The 21,344-nt window shown below is 41.7% G+C and overlaps 2 protein-coding genes across 3 annotated transcripts in view; both read right to left on the bottom strand.

Moving 5' to 3' along the window:
• LOC139339377 (mitochondrial import inner membrane translocase subunit TIM44-like) overlaps positions 1 to 21,344 on the bottom strand; it is a 103,105-nt gene that overhangs the window by 81,673 nt on the left and 88 nt on the right. The window contains exons 2-13 of one of the 2 annotated variants that reach the window (XM_070974968.1): positions 20,003 to 20,107; positions 19,527 to 19,691; positions 19,321 to 19,401; positions 18,878 to 19,027; positions 18,523 to 18,656; positions 18,277 to 18,362; positions 17,941 to 18,033; positions 17,569 to 17,693; positions 16,884 to 16,934; positions 16,698 to 16,787; positions 16,359 to 16,469; positions 15,980 to 16,115 (exon numbers count right to left, since the gene is read on the bottom strand). In XM_070974968.1, coding sequence (XP_070831069.1) covers positions 15,996 to 16,115; positions 16,359 to 16,469; positions 16,698 to 16,787; positions 16,884 to 16,934; positions 17,569 to 17,693; positions 17,941 to 18,033; positions 18,277 to 18,362; positions 18,523 to 18,656; positions 18,878 to 19,027; positions 19,321 to 19,401; positions 19,527 to 19,691; positions 20,003 to 20,107 — 1,311 coding nt within the window. In that variant the 3' untranslated portion in view covers positions 15,980 to 15,995. Of the gene's footprint in view, positions 1 to 15,902; positions 16,116 to 16,358; positions 16,470 to 16,697; positions 16,788 to 16,883; positions 16,935 to 17,568; positions 17,694 to 17,940; positions 18,034 to 18,276; positions 18,363 to 18,522; positions 18,657 to 18,877; positions 19,028 to 19,320; positions 19,402 to 19,526; positions 19,692 to 20,002; positions 20,108 to 21,344 lie in introns of those variants that run through there. The other variant, XM_070974967.1, reaches the window with a different exon arrangement.
• On the bottom strand, positions 5,243 to 7,069 carry LOC139338493 (cortexin-1). The gene has a single exon (XM_070973538.1). It carries the CDS (start codon positions 6,948 to 6,950, stop codon positions 6,675 to 6,677), a length of 276 nt encoding a protein of 91 aa, XP_070829639.1. The 5' UTR covers positions 6,951 to 7,069; the 3' UTR covers positions 5,243 to 6,674.

Below are 21,344 nucleotides of genomic sequence, written 5' to 3'. Positions count from 1 at the left end.
CTATTAACAATACATTAAGATTAACATCCTCCAGGAATGTCACTCAGGCTTTTAGTGCCACTGAACCATACATGTAGTTCACAAAGCTGGGAAACAAAAAAGGGCATAAAATAATTGTAAAGTGTCTCAGAATAAAAAGCAGAAACTCAGCTAGAGACTGTGCAATCCTGTCTATCCAGGAACATATGCAGAAATGTTATTTATCTTATACAGGGTGAAAACCAGACTGAAAACAAACACAGGTACGGCACATTCATTTCCAAAGTGAAACACACCAAGTTGTGGTTAAAGTGTTGAAAGAAAAGGGAAACTCACCTGGCGGCAGCTGTGTGAAAATGATGGACTGATCAGTTCAGAGGTCAGAAGAAGAAAAATCCACCACAAACTAAGACTTTGTTTCAACCTTAATTGGCCGGCGACGCGCTTTGGTTCCGCTGTATCCTAACGACTACTCTGGCGAGGAGCCGTTCAGTCGTCACGGCTCAGGTGTCAAGTTAGGCACGATGAGGAGAAGATTGTGATGATCATTTCAAAATAATAGCATCTGTAGAGAACGCGACACCTTTAATGGTTTCTGTTAGCAGTGTTTGCAAAGAAAGCCGTCGTTTGCTTTCCAAAAGCACGTTTATGCGATGACAAAACATAAACAAACAAGTGCAAATGCAAGTGCCCTCTAAATGTAATGTTACTGAATACGAATCACTGCCACAAAAAATAAGCAGCCAAATTAGCAGAATATTGCTATTTAAAAAAAAATAAATAAATAAAATTGCTTAATTAATTTTAACCCATTATCCGTCACAGTTCTGTGCAGTCTACAATAACTGCTCATACATGTAGCTTACGTGTGCTTTTATTCTGAAAGCTTCCGGTATTCTCTGTCTTTTCCTAACAGGATGATGTAACTTGATGGATGAGCAGTTAATGAAACACCTGGGGCGTCTCCTGCTCATAACCCATTAACTCAGCATGGGTAACAAAGGAAGCACTGGGCTATTATTGGGCTATTATACACTTTACAGTGTTGAATAATAAACTTGCTGTTATTAGCCCTGTAATGTACTGAAAACGTTAATATATAAGGTTGGAATTGGGAAGATGAAAGAAGAAATATATTAATGCTTCACAGATAAAAAATTAGATTCATAGGCAACAAAGGGCAGTGAGTTAAAAGATTTGCTTCTGCCGCCTCACTTGGTCTGATCTGGGCAGTAGCATGTGGTAACTAATGCTAGCTAAGGTTAGCAAACTCTAGATACTGCTGTGTAAATGACACTGACCTTGTGACCCCTCTGTATTTGTGCCATTGTTCTACTTTTAAGCATTAAGCATTAACCTATTAAGCTGACATGATATGCAGTCTATAATGCTTAACTTCCCCTGTGTTACTGCTGTCCAGGACAGCAGCTGTTGACACCCAAAGCAACTATCCTGAACACTTCCAGGACTTCAGAGTTTGAAGGTAAACACAGTGTGTGTATGTCCCTGCCGCTGAGCTCACACTTCATTTTGAACAATTGTGTCATGTCATCAAGGGCTCTATTCAAATTCTTATGGCACACACTCCCTCTAAACACACACACACACACACACACACACACACACACACACACACACACACACACACACACACACACACACACACACACACACACACACACCAGTAGTCCTCACACCATCATCCTCTTCAGCCAACACTCTCAGCTGATAGTATTGTCGTGGAGGGGGATAAGGAGGCTGTCAGGTGATAACATCAGTACTGTTATGCAGATGAACTGCTCTTTTTTGTCATGCACATCAATCAGGACCACAGCTGTGCTGTCTCAAGCATAGGTGTTTTATTCCTTTGTTAATATGTAAAATGTATGATAAATATGTTAAAAGGACCGTGTCTACTGAGAGAGATGGTCTGTTTACATTTTACAGTAGACAAATAAGACTTGCATGCGTGTATACAGTAGGCCGTGCTTCACTTCTGTTTGTATTCGTGTGTGCATGAGTGTGTTGTGACTGTGTGCTGGGAGTTCTACGTAGCCTACAAGTGAGTTTCTATACTTTAATGTGGGATGGAGTCACATTACCAGAAAATTAGCCTGTGCACATTCAGAAAGGTATTTGCATACCATGTGCACCTGCCTAGTCTGTATGCCCGGGAGACAGAGACACATATGCCTTGTTTCAACAATGTGAAATCTAAAAAAGCTAATAATGTTTTTGTTTTTTTTGTCTTTTAAATTTTGATTAGTGCGATACATTTAAATTAGAAGAATTGTAGTAGCATTACCATAAGCAATAACATTTATATACACCCTCCCCCAAAGCAATATTGTGACATGTGGGAAGTGTCACGCATGTTAACATGGAACAAGTTCTGCTTTGCATGTCAAGGCTGAGGTCATATTTTTCTGTGGTCCAGCCTTATTTCCATATCTGTGTGCACATGCACATGTGTGTCTGTGTGAGAGGATGGTGGGAACTGAGGGCCTTTGTTTTTTTATCAAGGAAGTAAATTGTCAGAACCCACTGAAGCAAAATCTGTTCTGTTAATTGCAGTACTAATGAGGTGGGGGTGTTTCACTGTGCTTCCAGCCCTCTGCTGGAGCCTGATAAACTGTAGAAGGCTGTTGTAGTCCACTTACCAAAGTCTGGCTGGTCACTCTTTGTGCAAGGTTTATCACCACAGATAACTTGCCCTAACTAATTTCCTCACGAGCATTAACATGCTAGCATGCTCACAATGACAACGCTAACATGCATGTTACATACACAAACATGTTCACGATCTTAGAGTGTTAGCATGCTAATATATTGCTGATTAGCACTAAACACAAAGTGCCACTGAGCATGATGTCATTAGTTTCACAGGTATTTAGTCATAGACCAAAGTATTGGTACAGTTACAAATTTGACCAGATGATGGTGTGAGGTGAAAGGTCACCAAATGCACTGCAACTCATCCTCAGAAGAGCAAGAATGAACCATATTTAATGACCATCCCTCAAATAGTTGTGACATTTCTCTTATAGTTTTTGCCCGTTGCTTGAACACTTTTTGCAAAACTTGGCTCAGTGTGACAAAACTCTACACACAAGCAAAGACACAACACTGGGAAATAAAGCATTCACATCTACGTCAAACTGAAACTCTGCTATCAAAACCTAACAATCCTTTGTCAAAATGTCACTCTGATGACAAAATGATACACACTTCCATCATACGAATACACTTTCAGATTAGCAGCAACACACTACTGTACTTTCTATAAAACACTGCAGTCTTTCATTGTCACTGTTTTTATTCAGTTTCTCAGACGCATTCTGTGAAACTCAATGCAACACTGTTTATTACTCTTGCTTTATGGTGATGCTGTGCTTTACCAAGATGTGTCTGATAGTGGTAATGCTTACTTGATTTATGTTGATGAATACTTGCCCATCTGCAAATATTTGTTGCCGTAGCTGGTGGAGACGGATTGCATTGTTTGCTCTGACTATTTCTACAATGGCAAGTTCCTGCTGTTGGGTGAACAGGCTTTGCGTCCACCCCCACAAGGTCTACTAGCCATTCTGTAGGAAAATGCAACCATGAATTGTTATTGGTTTGCTTATTCTTTTTAAAGTAATGTATATACTGTACTTAACTGTAGATGCCATACACAGAACTGAAACATCTCAATATAATCACTGCATGTTTCACAAAACTTTATTGTATTTACAGGACTGTACTGTATACTGTGCACAGTACTGTAACATCTCAGTGGTACAGCATTATGTACTATACTGTACAGTATGTTTCACAGAACTTCCAAGTTTTGGTGCAAAAGGAGCATTAGCCAACTGTTGCTTAGCTGAGGCCTATATGTGGCTGATTGGTGTTCAGTTTTGTAAGTAAGTATTTTCAGGTGTGTGTCTGAGTATTTCCAATTACCCAATGTGTTTTGTATTTTGAATGGATGTGTTTTCCCAATGGTGCCCTGAGATTTCATTTATGAACGAAATGTCTTATGTATGAAATAGTGTGTAGTGTGCAGGAGCAAGTGTGTTGCAGAATTGCAGCTAAAGTGCAAAGCAGCACTTTTGTTTAGGGTATGGTTACACTGTGTTTAAGGTAAAGTAACAAAAACCTCTAGTTTTGTTACTCTGGTCTAAGCATGTGTCAGTAATGTTCAAGCAATGGGCAAAAACTGTAATACAACAGATGTGAGCCTCATAAACAGCTACAGGAAAACTCAGGGGCTCATGATAGTCATTAAGATTCCTCCTCTGGGCAACATGAATGTCTCTGCAAAATTTCATGGCAGTCCATCCAAAAGTTGTTGAAATATTTCAGTCTGGACCGACGTAGTGGACCATCTTACAGACCAACAATTCCATCCCTAGAGCCATGCATTAGCATGGCTAAAATGTGTGTTGTCTTTGAACAATAGAATACTCTGCAGGGCAGCAGCTAATGTGAGACTATTTCAGAACAATACTCAGATGAATGAATTGTGGAAATGGGCTCCACATATACAGCTAATCAGTTAGCCAGCGTAATAACTAAAGGATTGTACACATGTATCCATTATGTGTTATTCTGTATTTCCCCTTAGTGTAGAAGCGCATTAGAGCACTGATTGATCTGTCAGTGATCAGTGGACTCACACTTGTAATTCTCAAAGTATCCAGAGGAGGTCACAACTAACCAGAAAAACTCAATCAAAATGCATTCAGGAAACACTCTGAATCTATAGAACTACAATTCCTAATCTGATTAGGAAGATTAGAGAGGTCTTAGATATGTGAGTCTCATGTTAAATATTCCAAACTCTGGTTTAATACTTTTTTTAACTCGTATTGTGATGTCTGATGTGGATCTTTTGAAAACCCTACGACTGACAGTGAAGTTTGCTCTTACTTATAAATGTCTGTCTCATCCAAACAAGCAGAGTGCTGTGATGAGGCTCTAAGTCACTCAGTGTGGGGATATATTTCATCAGGGGGGTTGATCTGCCTCTGGGAGGGTTGATTCCCATAAATCAACTGACTGTGTCTCTTTACGAGCCTCCAATTGATTATTCGATTGATTTCATTTGCTCTAAATCTTGCTAATATTGACTTTAGGGCAGCAGTCAGGACAGCCTTTGCTCAATTAAAAGTTTGTGTGTGTGTGTGTGTGTGTGTGTGTGTGTGTGTGTGTGTGTGTGTGTGTGTGTGTGTGTGTGTGTGTGTGTGTCTGTAAGGAAATGAAACTTTCTAAAATCAAGACAAGACAAAAGCTTTTATTTCATTAAAAAAACTCTATATCCAGGAAATTGGACCATATACAATAGTTTGGTATTAATAAACAGTTTTTGGTCATCATTAAGGAATCAAATTTTAACAAATCAGTATAATATTAATACTAATCTTTATAAAGAGTCTGTCATTGCCACACTTCAAAGGACTTTACAGTATAATAAGGGAAGAAACAATATTACAAAACAAAGTGGCAAAAGGAGCAATAACATCATTAGTATGAAACAGATATTAGCTTTTCTCACATTTCTACAGGCACTGTTGAGCAGATTTGGCTGGTGCGCTGGACGGGGCCTAAAGGCAAAAAGGGATTAGGCGGAGGAACTTGGTGTACATGCATTTCATAATCAGAACTTTATATGACACATATTCAGCCAGAGCTGTGACCCCCTGCTCTGAGCCTCATAAGCCTCTTAAAGGGAGAACGACATGAAACAGGACAACCCCAAATAAAGTATGCTGTATTAACTGTTATGTATTATAAACTTTGGCTTTTATAGTGACATAAGATTGAAATTTAGGACACAGAGAATTGTAAAGAAAATAGATACAAATAGCAAATTTAGCTCAATTTAAGTGATTCCCTCAAATGACAGAGGCTTTGGTTACTTACAAATCATTTCACCTGAGGATCATCTTAGACAATATCCAGCATGGTTCACATTGATTAAAGGTAAATAGAATAAAAATAAAGGTTTCCAGTTCCAGAGAAACCATGACATCTTCTAAATGTTTGGTTCAGCTGCACTTCCAAATAAAAAAATAAATCAAGAATAAAAGCTGCAGAGGAAATATCAGTTTTACATTAACAGTAAATCATCCTATAAAGTTGACAGTCTTGTCTCCGAGTCTGCAGAAACAGTGCGTATTAGTTCTGTCTAAATGGCTTCCATGTCTGGCCTAAACACATTTAATTCCTCTTTCATTTGATCAGGGCCTCTCCTGCAGCAGCTCTGCTCTCTATTTAGAATGCAGGCCTGGTATTTGTAAAAACTTTATAGAATTACAAAATGATAAGCGCAATGCTGAGATACTGATCGTTGTCTTCCTGCAGTGCCTGTCGCTAAAAGCTGCGGCGTAACATCATATACACCATACGTCTCTGATATTATATGAATTACTGTAAATTAAAATGGGTACACCACTTCTGGTGTGTCTGTTCCTCTTCTGTCTGCCGCGCTGCATTTAATCCCTCCACTGTTTAGTGGTTTTTATGCTGTTGTCTTGGCTTGCTTTGAGCTTGCATTAGCCCAGCTAAACATCAATATACTGTACCACACTGCAGAGTCTCTCATCTTCAGGAGCTGAAACTTTTAGTTTTAAACAACAAACATCATCAATCAAAAGTCCCTCAAAAGAACCATCACATACACATCCTCATCTCCTGCTCTGTCCTCTTTACACCAGTGCATAATCAAATTGTCCTCTGTCCAGTCCCTCCTTATGGTCAGTCCATGATGATGCTGGCATGCTGCTGTAGGGATCTAACAAGATACGGACGCAGCGAACAACAAGAAAGAGCAGCAGCAGCACAAGGAGGCCCACAAAACACAGGGCTGTTCCCTGCTCGGGGTGCCCTGCCATGGGCTGCAGCACCGTCGGGCTCCTGGGGAACCCGGGTGGTGCAGGAGAGGAGAGCTCATAGTCCACAACCCAGTAGTTTGTGTCGCTCATCGTGGATCGCGGGAATGTTTTGAAGGTTGAAGATGTTCACTGTGTGAGTTTTATTTTGCAGTCAGAAGCTGTGAGGGATGGCATGGCTCTGCTGGGTCATCTTTGTAACTGGGTGTGATTTCTAAGCCTGGAGTGAGATCACATCTGGCAGATGTCAACTGTCTGAACTCAGCAGCAGTGCTTCCCACCAGTCAACCAGGCAAAGAAATTATTCCTGCAGAGAAAACGTGTTGCAAATCAGTAGTGCAAATTAATAAGCCCTCTGGTGAACTGAGCAGCAAGCTCAGGCATGCTTAGAGAGATTTCATTCAAAATAACTTCTTGCCTTCTTTCACATACACTCGCTTGCTTTCAAGAGAAGCTAACTATGCAATGACTGAGGTCACTACTACAACCTGCCCAGCCCTCTTAAGTGTCATCCAATAGCAGCCCTAGAGAGACGTGTCTTGTGATTTAAAAGTGATGTATAAATTCCAATCGAGTAGCCAAAGATGTTCCACAGATCAATCAAAGTGCTTGCAGGCTGTAAATGATCCCTGTTGTGGAGCTTCAGACAGCGTTTTTGTATTGAGTCACTGGAACGGGCTGGCCGTGTTGCAATGAGTCGGTGATTTACTGTGATGAGAAAGCTTCTATTTTTAGCCCTTCATCACCAGGAACCTCTTCATTTTGGGATTCACTCATCGAGATACCTAAGAGAAAAAAAAAGATGCAACATGAGTGAGTGAGTGAGTGAGTGAGTGAGTGAGACACATCTGATCTGATTCAGGAGTCCAGAGCTGGACAGGGGCCTGGAACATGTTGAGGATTATAGATTCTTATGATTTCAGGGCTCTCAAGAGGTGTTTTCAGCACACAGTCTCACTTTAAAACTGTTACTGCACATTCTGTCAAATCTTCTAATCTTTCTTGTGCAGAACAAAACTGAGACAAGATAGAAGCACTACCCCTCTCCTGAACTCAGGTACAGCATAGTACAAGATAAATAAATCAGACACTGATGAGGGAAGAGAGAAATGTGGGGAAAACCCTTGGAGAGTTGCTGCACTCTTGCACAGAAACACTCTCCGTAGCCTCTTTAATGGGCTGTGGAGTGGAGAGACATTTCCTGTGGTAGGTGCACTCCCAAGTCAGCAGATTCTATTCCAGGAGACTCCGTCTCCCTCCTTACCACCCCGCCAATCCTCGCAAAGACACATTGATAGCTCCCCTGCTCTCTGGATGATGGGACTGAAGGGCCGAGCAAAGCTTTAATAGGAGACTTGACGGGATAATGAAAGAAACTGCCTGCCTCAGAATCAATTATCAAATGGCTGGTGGCCGCATGTATAGAAGAAGAAGAAGAAGAAGCCAAGCGACGACTCAAAAGTCAGTGGAGAGGCTTGAAGTTCACACAAGGAGGACGACATGTTAGTCAGAGTCAGTGCACATCACTGAGAAGACGGCTGCTGCTGAAAGCTGGACAATAGGAGTTGAACAATGTGATGCAAATAACACATTTACCATTAAAGGCCTGCTTTTCCTGCACACAGGATTTGTACGGTTTTAGCATGTGACTGATTTTTATCGGCCGCCATGAAAGGAAGTGGCACAAGACTGGATTTAAAAGTTAACTGAGATTAAAATCCTTTTGAGTATCTGCCCAGTCAAAATACACTTTTATAGAGAGTTATGCAACACAGCCAAAATATTTGCTAGTCACTGCAGCTCCACTTGACAGTGCACTTTATGCTACATTGGCAGAATATACAGTGGTGTGGGAGGCTTTTTTATATCGAAGGCCTGGAGTTGTTCTTACTCGCAGGCAAACTCAGCAGATATGAGGACCCATTGAAGATGGATGGTTGCAAAAGGTGACCAGGGAAGTCGCTGTATATTTTCAGTTCTGCAGGTTAGCCCAAATCAAAATGATATACCACCACCACAGAGCTGAGAAGGAGGATGTCATAATGAGAAGCAAAGTAATAGAGCTTTAAAGAATAGAAAAGAAAGGACATCAATTTCATGGCTCATAGATCCTCATTGACAGAGCTGCATTGGTTCCTAAACAGCAGATAAATCACAGGGTGGTGCCTGACCGCATCTGAATTACACACTCACACGCTAAAAAATAAAAACTGACTTTTAGCTGTTCTGGAGCCCAAACTGGATGTAAAATGTGGACAAATATCATAGAATCACAGTTTATCATTTCAAAGCCTCAATGAAATAGGACAGAGCACATGTGACATATGGCGTTCCTCATGGCTGTAATACCTGTAATACCTCCCAGTTACACCTCTGGATTATGACAGCAGCTTTGAAAATGTCAAGGACTTCTCTAAATATAAAGGGTGAAATGATGATGTCTAAGATAAACCCTTACTGTGGGACTACAGGCAGAACAAAGCTCAATATCTACAGCTGGAGCTCTGTCATCTGATTTTACAGCATCTAAAAACATTATTTCAGTGTGTCACCTCCACCTTTCTTTCATCCCTGCTGGCGGTGATCTCTGATTACATCACCCCAAAGACTTTCTCTCCTTCGTGTTTATTTTTCTGGTAAAACTTCTTGAACACAGAAATAGTAAAAGTAGTTCAAAGATTCAAAGACAAGCATTTTAAACTTTTGTCTGATGTCTCTTAAATGACAGCAGGAAGAAGCAGATGGGTTTCATTTATTAATCTTCCTTCAAAGCTGAAGCTGTCACCACTGTGTTTCAAAAACAGTCAGACAGTTTTCTGTGTTCTCAGTCTGTGAAGGAAAGCGTAATCACCTGTCTTCTAAGAGGAATATTGGCTGTTTTAGTGTGATGCTGATCGTAGCAGGACAGTTATCGCCTCTAAATAAATAAGAAATATTAAGCATTTTCTCTCTGTTAAAACTCTCAATTGTTCACATGAAGTTACACAACAGCACAAAGTTGCAGCTGCACAGGACAACTTGCAAACGAGTAATTCAAAGTAGACATTCACACTGACTCCTTCATACAGAAGTTCACTCAAACAAACAAATCCATCATTGCAGTGAGAACTTGGAGGTGGACCGGGTCAGAGGACTTACCTTCGTGCTGGTGTCTCAGGTGAGGACGCGCAGTCAGAGACGCGGCGTGCCGCTGATCCCGCAGCTGTTCAGCACCGCGGACAGCTCCGGCCCCTCAGCCTGCACACGGAGCTTCAGGTCTGGACTCCGTCACGTCCCGCAGCACCTCCTCCGCTTTGTCAGGAGCTTTTAAGTCTGCTCACTTTGAGGGATCCGCCCCACCGCCCTCCCCCCTGTCCACGTTCGGCTGTATATACTGCACACATAATCTTTTCGTTTGGATGAGTAAAGCGCCGAAAGCCGTGTGTGGCTTTTGCATTATGTAAGAGGACAGCGTGGGGCACGGACACTGAGGGGCCCATGAAGCCATGCTGCCAGTATGTCACAGACAGAGGTGGCAAAAGCGTTTATTGTTGTTTACTCCAAAATGATGATTCCCCCATTTTCTTACAATGAGCCTTTAACAACTTTTGCACGCCGACTGGCGACAGGTGCGCAGAAAAAAACACCATGAAGGTAAATATTTTGCTTGTAACTAGTTTAACTGTTTGCTTTCAAGGGTCTATAATTTCCTAGAAAGATTCCTTGAAAGAATTGTGTGATCTGGTGATGATAATAGTGTTGCAAATAAAGGCAATTATTATTTTAATTGGGTTTTTGAGTGGTTGTTGATTTTTTTTTTTTTTTTTAGGAGTTTCCTAAAAAAAACTGCTGTGTTTAAATAAAACTTGCTGAAAATATGACTGAACAGGTAACAATGAAATGCCCCTCAAATTAAAATATTTTTGGTGTGGGGGGAGAGCATGTAGACTCATGACCTCTGTATTAAAATGCTGGCTACGCCTTTGGGTACAAAACACGCATGGCTGAATGAAGCAGCCATCAGACCCAAAGGGCAGAAATGAATTGTGGGCTTCTACTGACCATCCACCCCAACCCTGAGGTTTGCTGTGCTGCCAGTGGTTTGTAGTAATTTCATTAAACACACATTGGTTTGGAATAAATGCCATGTAAACACAATAGAAATTGCAGGTGAAATGAAATTAGATCTGATTTTGGGACAAGATGTTGACACAACCCGTCCATAAAACAGTGCTGCTGATCAAATAATAACACAGGTAACACATTTTCACCTTTTCAAGACCCCGTGATTTAATTTTAGGACTCCCCTCAAGTGAGGAGCCTTTGGCCAGTTGTCTGCTTTGTCATGTTGATAGTCTTCCTGAATAAATCACGTTGTGATTTGTTTGGAAAAGGAGCTGATAGCAAGAGTTTCTCAGAGGTGAAGAACTGATACAGTTGATCCGCAGGTTGCATATGTTTAGAGAAAGACTTCAATACTATGGGTTGTATAAGATGACTTATGTCAGACTGCATTACAAGTTTTGCTGACCTGCAGGAGAAAACATGATCAAGATGTGGAACAAAATAAGTAGTTCAACCTGCCTGTGGCTAAGCTTCAGACACTCACTGTGAGAAGTAATTAATTGACACAATTAAAACTGTACAAACACTGGAACAGATTGCCGTCCATACACAGCCACATCTCCCCCACCTGAGGCCACATGCGCCCTCCCTGTAGGTTTAATTAATAGTCAGTGGATCATAACACTGTCCCGAAGGAGCTCGTAATCAAATCACACTGAGCAGTGCTACAGCAGGCCACCCACTGCAGCCATAATTGATACGCCGAGTCTCCCACCTGCATGGTTATGAAATTCAACATTAGATTGCAGATGGTACACCATGAGGTCAAGCTGTGGTTCAGGGAGCAGACATAGGTCACCGCTACAGGATATCTGGGTTGCCCGGCAGCAGATTAATCTTTGTAACCGGCTTGTGTGTTGCCCTGATTCTGTCCTTTTAGGCAGCCCTTCCTTTCAAATGTATCTCACCTCCTTGAATGGGATTAGCAGACTCTAAATCCTAAACTCGACTTTTTATACGCAGGATACAGAGTTTAGGAATAAGTGATGCCTGACAGGTTCAGCTCAGGGCAATGTCTCCAAACTACTCTGTGCTTACCAATCTCCCACTTACAGTTTGTGGACCTTCATGTCTGTATACAGTATAGAATATGTAGGTGGAACAAGCAGCAGGTTAGCTTAGTTTAGTATGGAATCAGGGGAGACAGCTGGTCTGACTGTCCAAAATTATACAATATATCTCAGTTGTTTAAAAGACAAAGACCAAAGTATAAAAACAACACATGTGATTTTACAGGGGTTACAGTGTTATTTTCATGGCGCGGTGACTTCCTGGAGTTTGTCTGGCACCCTGATGGTGATGCACATTCTTCCTAAAATGCCAAACTGTTTCTTTAACAGACTACTGTCCCCACACATCTGATACATTGCAATATATTGATGCAATTATTGCCCTGTACTGATAGGTTGCCCAGTTTTGTGCATTCCTCAGTAGTGCAGCAACGCCTAAATGCATATGTAGAGAAAATAAGGTTTATCAAGTATGTATATCAAGTCACTGCTGAGTCAGTCGCTCAGTGTAGTTTTATTTTCTGGGGAAATGAAATCACAAACTGTTGTTAGAAAAGTATGTTACAAACCAAAACAACCACAAAGGCAAATACAAGTATCAAATATTTAATCAATCTGAGTTTTTTGACATTCACACAATGTGTAAAATCAGCTTACATAATGATCTGATGTTACCGCATACGCTACGCTGAAAGCCTTTTCATTTATGTAGGCTAGAACACAGCTTGGTGTATACACTGTAGTGTGCCACCAAGAATATAATGTAATAACTAAAGAAGTAGATAAAGGAAAGCTCTGCACTGCACTGCCTCCAAGGCCTTTTCTGCTTCCAGACTGTTGTGTTGGTGCATCCAACCCCATTTATTCAGATATAATAAGAGTGCTCATTGCTCTGGGGGCAAAACATGGACTTCTTCTATGAGGATGTTCTGACTTTATCCTTTGACTGAAATGGTTTAACTGTGCTGCACATCAAAAAGAAACAAACTGTGCTTGAAAATGTTGTGCATAAACTTCATGATTTCATAATTGGCAAGGATTCACTTCAGTGTAGTTTCAAGAGCTTATGTTCGTTGATCAACTCTCAGTAGGCTTCAGTCGCAGACAAGAAAAGCAAGAAGACTATGGAGGACCACAGGAGGTTAGTTAGTGTGAGGACGTCCCCAGTCATTCATCACCAAAGACAGCTGTTGGATGAGATCCCCTATAAAGCAGCCCTGTGTGTGAATCTACAGGCATGTGTGATTTAAAGCCTGATCTATCCTCCCTATACTACCAAATCTATAGGTTTATCAACCAGTGTCAATGGCCAAATCCATGCACATCTATCAAAGCATGCCAGTTCTGAAATGAGAAAACAAAGGACACACACACAATGTGCAGAGTTGAATTTTCTCTTGTGAGCAAACATACACAATGCATACGAAGCTGCTGACACTAAGAAGACTTGGACAAAGCAAATCGTAATAGAGCACTCTTCATTCTGCAGACAGACACATTACTGGCTAAAAATTGAAAAACTCATGGATGTGTATTTCGTTGGTCAAATCAAAAATAAAACAATGATTGCAAAATTGAGGGAAGGATGAAATGTGTGTGTGTATGATGGAGGATTTCTCATAATCATGGGAAAATATGGCAACAACCTGGTCATTTTTCAAGCAAACCTTGTTAAGACATGCTAACAAGTTAGGAAGCTGGGTCTGTTGAAAACCAGTCGACTGCAGTCTGAAGAATTTATCTTTATTCTGAGTCATGAGGACATTTAACACATCAACAGATTTGTTCAGGTAAAACACTTCTTACACATGTAACAGCGGGACCATATGTGTGCCTTTACTGAACACACACAATAAGACATCAACACTAAAACTGTGAAGTCTTGCAACTGGACCCTCAAAGCTGTAATGTTCTTTACAACCCACAATGTTTAAGTGTTGCATAGAACAAATACAGTGATGTTTTGAGCCTTTCGAGTAGTGCTGGAAAGGCCATATGGTCATTACATCTAAAAGACTCATCCTCTTGGACATTAAAAAAAAAGTATTTTGTGTGCAAAGGTGAAATTTTGGCTGATAGTGGCATGAGGGGAAAGCTGATAAAGTGTTGTAATATGAAAAGAGTTTGTCCTCAGGGTCACAAGAACAAGCTCTGAAAATTTCATGGAATCTTCCAATATGGTTTTGATATTTCCTGGAGGTCAAACCCAGCGAAGATGCTAGACGAAAGGTGAGGCCTCAAGGATTCATTGTCTGGGGACCCAAAACATCTGTACCATTTTCATGGATATGTGACAAATACCTGTTGAGATATTTTGCAAAGAGGGGGAAAAACTACTGCAGAGATTTGATTCAGTACTCCGTCACTAACAGTCTCTCCTTTCACAGCTTGTTCTGCATGTTCATCCGAGTCCTCACACCTGCATTTTATGGTGGTGTGGTTTTATTTTCCACCCCCAGGAGAGACAAAAAAAAAAGATGGTTGGGAGGTTCTGAATCACTGAATGCTAAAAATACAAGCCTGTGATAGATATTGTTTCATCAGCACACACCAGGGACTCATCACAAAGACATGTTACTTGAGCATGGTGTGACCGTGAGGGGTAGTCATGAACTCCAGTAAGTAACAGATGGCCTCATGTCACATGCTTTGGCAATGAATAACAACTCATACAAACCAAGCATGCTCGTCACGGCGAATCTGGATTCATCAGGAGCTCAACTGCTCTTCCCAAGTTTGGATGTTTCTGTAGGTTAACTGAACAGTCGAGGAAAAAAAGAGTTACAGTACAATGATAATGTGTCTTCAGTGGTATATGAGTGGAGCCTTGCATGGACACAGAACAAATGTTAAATACAGTCAACATGACAGTACAGGAACGTACTCATTCATTCTTCAGCACTCACCCCTTGAAAAGCCACATACACAAAAGTAAACCAAACCTTTCAGCACAGCTAAACCATGTGCAACATGAGATGGCCAATGATCCTCGAACACTAAAGCTGCCATAATGACATGACTTGACTGCGGTCCCACCCGAGCTTACAAAGAAGCAGTACTCGACAGTTAACATATTTACAGAGAGTTAAGAGCTGTAGATTTCTTCTTATTGAGGATGTTCAGTGACCAGGAGCTCAAGGCACTGCAACTTCAGAAAACATGCTGCCTCTGTGAATTACTACAAACACAAACACAAGGATACGCTTCTCCAGCTGCTTGTGGTCTCTGAGCTACAGCACATGTGAAAACATGGACCCCAATGAGACAAGTAAACTCATCTACATGCCTACAACTAGAGTGTCCCTTTAACTTGAAGAATGGGACAGACTTGATTAACGAGGCCTCTCATGCTGGCCCACTCAGCTCATCCTTGCCACTGCCCAGATGTCAATTTCCTGTTTACATTGTTTGACAAAGACTAAGTGGTCAGCTGTAAACCCAGTTTTAGTCTCAGGACCAATGGGTTAAGTCACAGACGTGATGTGAATTTTTTCCCACCAGTCTTCTTGGATCTCGCCACTGGGCTGATATGGACGGATTGCACCACTGGATGAAACAATGGGAGAAATGGCACAGGCTCCTCTTGTTGGTGAAAATGTTCCATCCACTCAAAATGAACGTAAATGCTCTATAGTCACACTCCACCTGGAAACACTGAGCTAACCAGTGCAAAGGACTACACACACATATTAGTGGATGCGCCAAATATACTGTATATTTATATGTATATCATGTTGGTAGTTTATCTCTATGTTCATGTATACTTTCCTTAGAGTGGACGAATATGTACATATGCACATAAATCCTGTGGGTAGCAATTGAAAACGTGAGTGTGTGCAAATACAGTCTCTGGCGTAACACAGGAGCATGGGTGCACTCTGCTCTCAGATGTTGATGTTAATGTGTGTGTGTGTGTGTGTGTGTGTGTGTGTGTATATATATATATATATATATATAAATAAGTCAGTATGTGCAGGTGTTCCAGACACATCCTCGTATCCCTGTGTTCCTCCTCCTCCTCCTCTTAGAGAACCTGCTCAGTGCTGGAGGCGGAGATGTCCAGGAGTCTCCAGGCTGCATTGGGGTTCAGCTCTTCCTGGTCACGACACAACGCCCAAACATACATCATCCTCATCACCTTCCCCTGTTGATTGAGGGGGAGAAGAGCAGAGGGTCAGTCCCAAAGGGACAGTATGGAGAGGTGGAGGGCTCCTCTCAACTCATCAAACCTCTTTCTGAAACCTTGTGATGTATGATGCAACTTGCTAGACAGACTATATATACACACACACACACACACACACACACACACACACACACACACACACACACACACACACACACACACACACACACATATATATGCAGTAATTCTAAATTTACTGACTGGATCTCCTTCCACAATGTCTCCTTTGGGGCTGCGGATCACCATGACGACCTGAGCCTGGAAAGTGATGATCAGCACTGGACCCTGGTCCATCATCTTGCCCATTGCTAGCTGCGAGGGACGAACAAATGAAATGAGAGGAGCACACTTAATAAGGGTTACGTTTCTTAAACACACGTAATGAATAAAGTGCCTGCTTTTGGCATGTAAATGAGGCGAATGTTCATTAAGAGGGAAGAAGCTGGACAGAGAGAAAGAAGCATGAAGAAAAGAAATCTGTGAACACAGCACAGTGCTACACTTTGTGTGATGGCTAGTGAACACCTCTCAAACACTTACATCGATGTTATCAATGTCGAGGATTTTGGACTGGAAGAGGAGCCCCAGCGCTCTAGCCTGCTGGATGGGGTGAGCCAGCTGACTATACGTCTGAGAACCGGTACAAGAAAACACACATTTGACATGAAAATGACCTTCACCTTCATGGTGTTTAATTAGAGTTGATGAAATGAACACTGGACTTACAGCTTCATAGCACCAGTCTTTTAAAACATCCAGCTCTCCACGGATCATAGCCTGCAGAAAGACAGTGACACTGTTATTGAAGACTGCTTTACAACAAAGGGTGATTTCACAAGTCACCTTATGCAGCAAATTAGACTTATTTATTATTTACCTATTGGAAGCATTTAAATTACAATGGTAACTCAAGCTTCAGTCAATCCTTGTCAGAGCAGTTTTAAAAAAATGTAAGCAACAGCATTTAACCACACAGTCGCATGGTAAGGTCTTACATTGTAGCCTAAATCACAACAGATCCTCATTTCATTGAACCACAATCAACCAAGCCTTCACTTTTTCATTATTAGATGTCTGCAATTATCATTAAACTGTGAGAGACACAAAGCATTGTTTTGATTGTTTTCTACTTTGAATGATGTCTTTTGATGCTCAGCTTGTTTAGACCTTGTTTTAAAATATGACAGCTGCAGCCTGACTATTAATTGTAACAGAAGAAGTCACAAATTCATTTGCTGAATCTGATTTAAGCCGTAGTAAAGACTCACATTTAATTAAGCAAGACCCTTATCAGTAAGTCTTTCCCTAGCCCTCCTTGTGGAATGCCCTCAGGTATTGAGCGAAGAGAAGAATGTGAATGAAGCAGACAGACTGGAGGAGAAAGTGAAAGCTGGAGGAAGAGTCAGTTTACCTCCAGTATGTTAGGGATGATGTCTTTCTCACACTGTTTGAGAAACGAGTCTTTGTCAAAGGTGGGGTCCGCCTTCACGATCTCTGTCAGCACCTCAGACATTTCTGTCTTCGAGAAAAGACCACCTGGAAAACAAACAAACAAACAAACAGCAGCAAAAACTAAGAGATCACTCAGAACTATGAATGGGACATTAACAAATATGAGTTAACATCTTGTGTCTATGCTTTTTCAATATCCACATTCATGTGTAAAACAGGCTATGGCCACAACATGGGGCGCATCTCTTACTGCCCGCTACTTCACTGAAGCGGATTCCAGAATGAGTAAAAACTATTTGCAACATCAAAACCAACTACGACGCAGCATTACCGAGGAAGTCAGTGACTCTGTCAGTCACAGCTCTGGACGCTCTGATGAGGGCATTGTCACTTTCATCGTATTTCATCTTCATCTCAAAGAACCCTGTGGGGAACAATAGCTGTGGTGAGGACAGATTGTTTGAAAAAAGATATTAATGTTTTCGGTCATAACGGAGGATAAAACGTGCAGCAGTAAGGGCACATAAGCCTCTGCCAAGATAAACACTAGTGTAAAGAATCTGGTGCCACCTGCTGCCTCTAAAGGGAATTACACACCTACACACTGCAGGTGATCTGTTATATAACCGTAATTCCACAGTATCTTAAATCGAGAGGATTCCCTTACTGTTAAAAACTACATTATTGTCCTTGAAGTCCTTCCACTGCTGGAACCACTTTGAATCTTTGTGGAGAACAACGCCCATCGCCTCTCTGCATGATAAAACACAGGAAAATCACTTTCATCAGTAAAGATGTTTACAACAAGTGCAGTTATGGATTAACAGAGACCATAAAGTGTCCAAGAGAAGATATATCTCTGCACAGGAGGGGGCGAGAGGGGAAACAGGTTTCAGCTCCAACAGTTACTCACTCGTTGGCCTCAAACACTCTAGAGTCACTGTCCGTTCCTTTGGAGGAAAAATCGCTTCTCTTCCTGAGCTGAGAGGGAGCTCTGTAAGGGCCAGAATCACCAACATCGATCTCCTTCTTCATGGTCTCCACACCCTGCAGAGATGTCACACAGTTTCATTATAACTGGGGTATAACCACACACATGTTTCCTTCAAACTGTCGACACAGGAACAGGTATGTGGTTTGATGTAGTTGGTTGTCAGCAACAATGTAAAGATGAAGATGATGTCACGAGATGCTCCTCTGTCATTTGATGCGGTCATTTTGAGGGTGAAACCTTGGAAACGTATGTATATTATTTATTGTCTTCTGACCTGTGAAATGGCCTTGAACGCGCTGGTTCGGCCCAGTTTTTCTCCTCCTTTGGAGACAGACTCAGCAGAGTGTATGGCTGTCCTGGCTGCCTCCTCCACACCTTCCTTCAACTTCTTCCCAATGTCAGTGCGGCTCACCTCCTCAAGACCCTGGGGCCAGAACGCCAACAGATGCACACACACACACAAATATTAAGACACATGCAATTATTCAGTAAATGAAGTGTAACTTTATGTCACGTTTCAAGAAACCAAGAAGGCTTAATTCTATTTTCAATGTAAGACCACATATTTGTTTGACATTTGACCACGTAACTGAGACACACAGGAAACCCTGAGCAGCCAATTAGTTCAGACATGAAGGTTCAGCAGTTCAATCTGCGGCAACAGTACAGAAGTATGACTGTTTTATGGGTAAACCAGAGGAAGTGCTGATACTTTACCTCTTTGACGGTGTCTGACAGGGAGCCAAAGGTCTTCTTAAATATCTCTGAAGTCTTCAGTGTCTCAGCCTCTATAGATTTCTGATGAAGGGAATAAAAAATAATGTAAAGCAAACCCTGTGAATGCAAATAAATCATTTCATGATGCAAACACACATTGCCTTAATATGAAATCACAGCAGCTGGAAACTAAATAAGGCTCTTACATATTTCCTACGGGCTTGTTGGAGAGCGTCAGACTCCTCAAGCCTCTTGGCCTCTTCTCTGAACTTCTTTATGTTGTCTTTCATCTCCTGATCCTTACTGAACTCCTGACGCAGGTTTTCCACAAACTCTCCCAGGAAACCTTTACGTCCCGAAGCATATCGTATCTAATGAGACAAACAGAAAGTAGGACTTTAGTTGGACAGACAGATGCATAAATAGAGTGACCAGATTATTCACATATTTCCCCTGGGAGGTCCTTCTTTATCTGCAGCATTGAGAGATGGAATAAACCACAGTCGATGCACTACTTAGTAAGAAGACAAAATTCTAAAAATGGGACAACAAAGTCAGATAACTAAAGCCAACTTTCAACTTCCTCCCTTAAACGAACTCTCTGAAGTTACACAAATAAGCAATGATTTTCCTTGATGTAACTGACAATGAGTATGTGTCACTTAAAGGTGAATGGGGGTACCTGCACAGCTGCAGCTGGGCTCCCATGCAACCGGAAGGCATCTCCTCTCCACACTGAGGAGACCAGAGGCCGCGAGCAGAGGGCCAAGGCACGTCTGCCAACCAGCTGCGATGGAGAGAGTCACAGTCAGCAACAAACATCAACTCTGTCAACACTGCCGTGGGTGGAGAATGGGTGAAAGGTGGTTAATGGGATATGAATGGGTTGGGTTCACGCAATAGTGAGCAAGGATATAAAATAGGAGAATGACAATAGGCACAACGGAGACATGATGTTGTGATGGTAACCCCATTTCCCATTTGTTTTGGTTGTTTGCAGGCCTTTCATTTGCATCTAGGTGTCCTGGCTAAAACCAGGCTGTATTTAACCTGTAAATAATGCTAGACACCTTCGCCAGGTTAATTATCACTAATGTTTCAACAGCATACACAGATCGTTGACATGTTAAAAGAAAAACCAACAAAATGTGTTAGTAAGGTATGGTCCACCACAACCCTCAAGAAAAGCTTCATGCTCCTGGCATAGACTCTCCAAGACTTTGAGCGATGGAACATTATTCTTCCAAAAGATATTCCCTTGTTTGGTGCCTTCATGATGTCTAACAAGTTGGTCCAAAACCACATAAAAGTGTTACACTGGGCTGAGTCCAAAGCATTCAGTGACACCTCATGCCCTGTGCATGCTGGCATGCCCATGCAGCGATTCTTCCCCAAGGAGACGAGAGATGCCACAAAACTGCCATCAGAAACACAACAGAGCACCCAGAGCCCCTCACTGTGGAGGTCAAGCAGTCAGATCTGTTCTTACTGAAACATCATTTGATCTAGTCTTTGTTAGCCGCTGTTACACCAAATGCTGCGACACATATATTGTGACTGCTAATGTTTTTAGCAGGCTGTTTTCACGAGTATTTGCTAAAATGGTCTTCCCATTACATTTAGAAAGAACGCAGTGACCGCAAAACAGTATCTCTCTGTAAAACACCGAACAAGAGAGCTGAAATTCCTTGTCAGGTCACAGAATACCCTATACCACCACTATTAATGCGATGAGACGTTGTGTTTTAGATCAACTAGTCACAGTACCTGGCTACAAAAGCCGCCCACACACTGACATCTTGTCACCTGCAAGCCTAAAACAAAATGTTAGTTTTAGACATTGATATGTAAACAAGAACAGCGAGGAGTCTGCCGTGAGTCTGATGTAACAAGGCCTTTTACTAACGGACATCTCGCGCTCTCTCCGAGTAAAAAACAGAAAAACGCCCTATGAAATCGCCTCCACGTCACTGGAGACGAAAAGACAAACTCCACAGCATAAAGAAGCTTCTCTCTTCACCAAA

This window comes from Chaetodon trifascialis, chromosome 11, assembly GCF_039877785.1.
Source record: "Chaetodon trifascialis isolate fChaTrf1 chromosome 11, fChaTrf1.hap1, whole genome shotgun sequence".
Classification (NCBI taxonomy): Eukaryota; Metazoa; Chordata; class Actinopteri; order Chaetodontiformes; family Chaetodontidae; genus Chaetodon; species Chaetodon trifascialis.
Note: the sequence above shows the minus strand (reverse complement) of the source record. Positions and strands in the feature narration are given on the sequence as shown.

Excerpts from the sequence above, each read along its gene's own strand:
- LOC139338493 (XM_070973538.1), bottom strand. The coding sequence starts at position 6,950 with ATGAGCGACACAAACTACTGGGTTGTGGACTATGAGCTCTCCTCTCCT.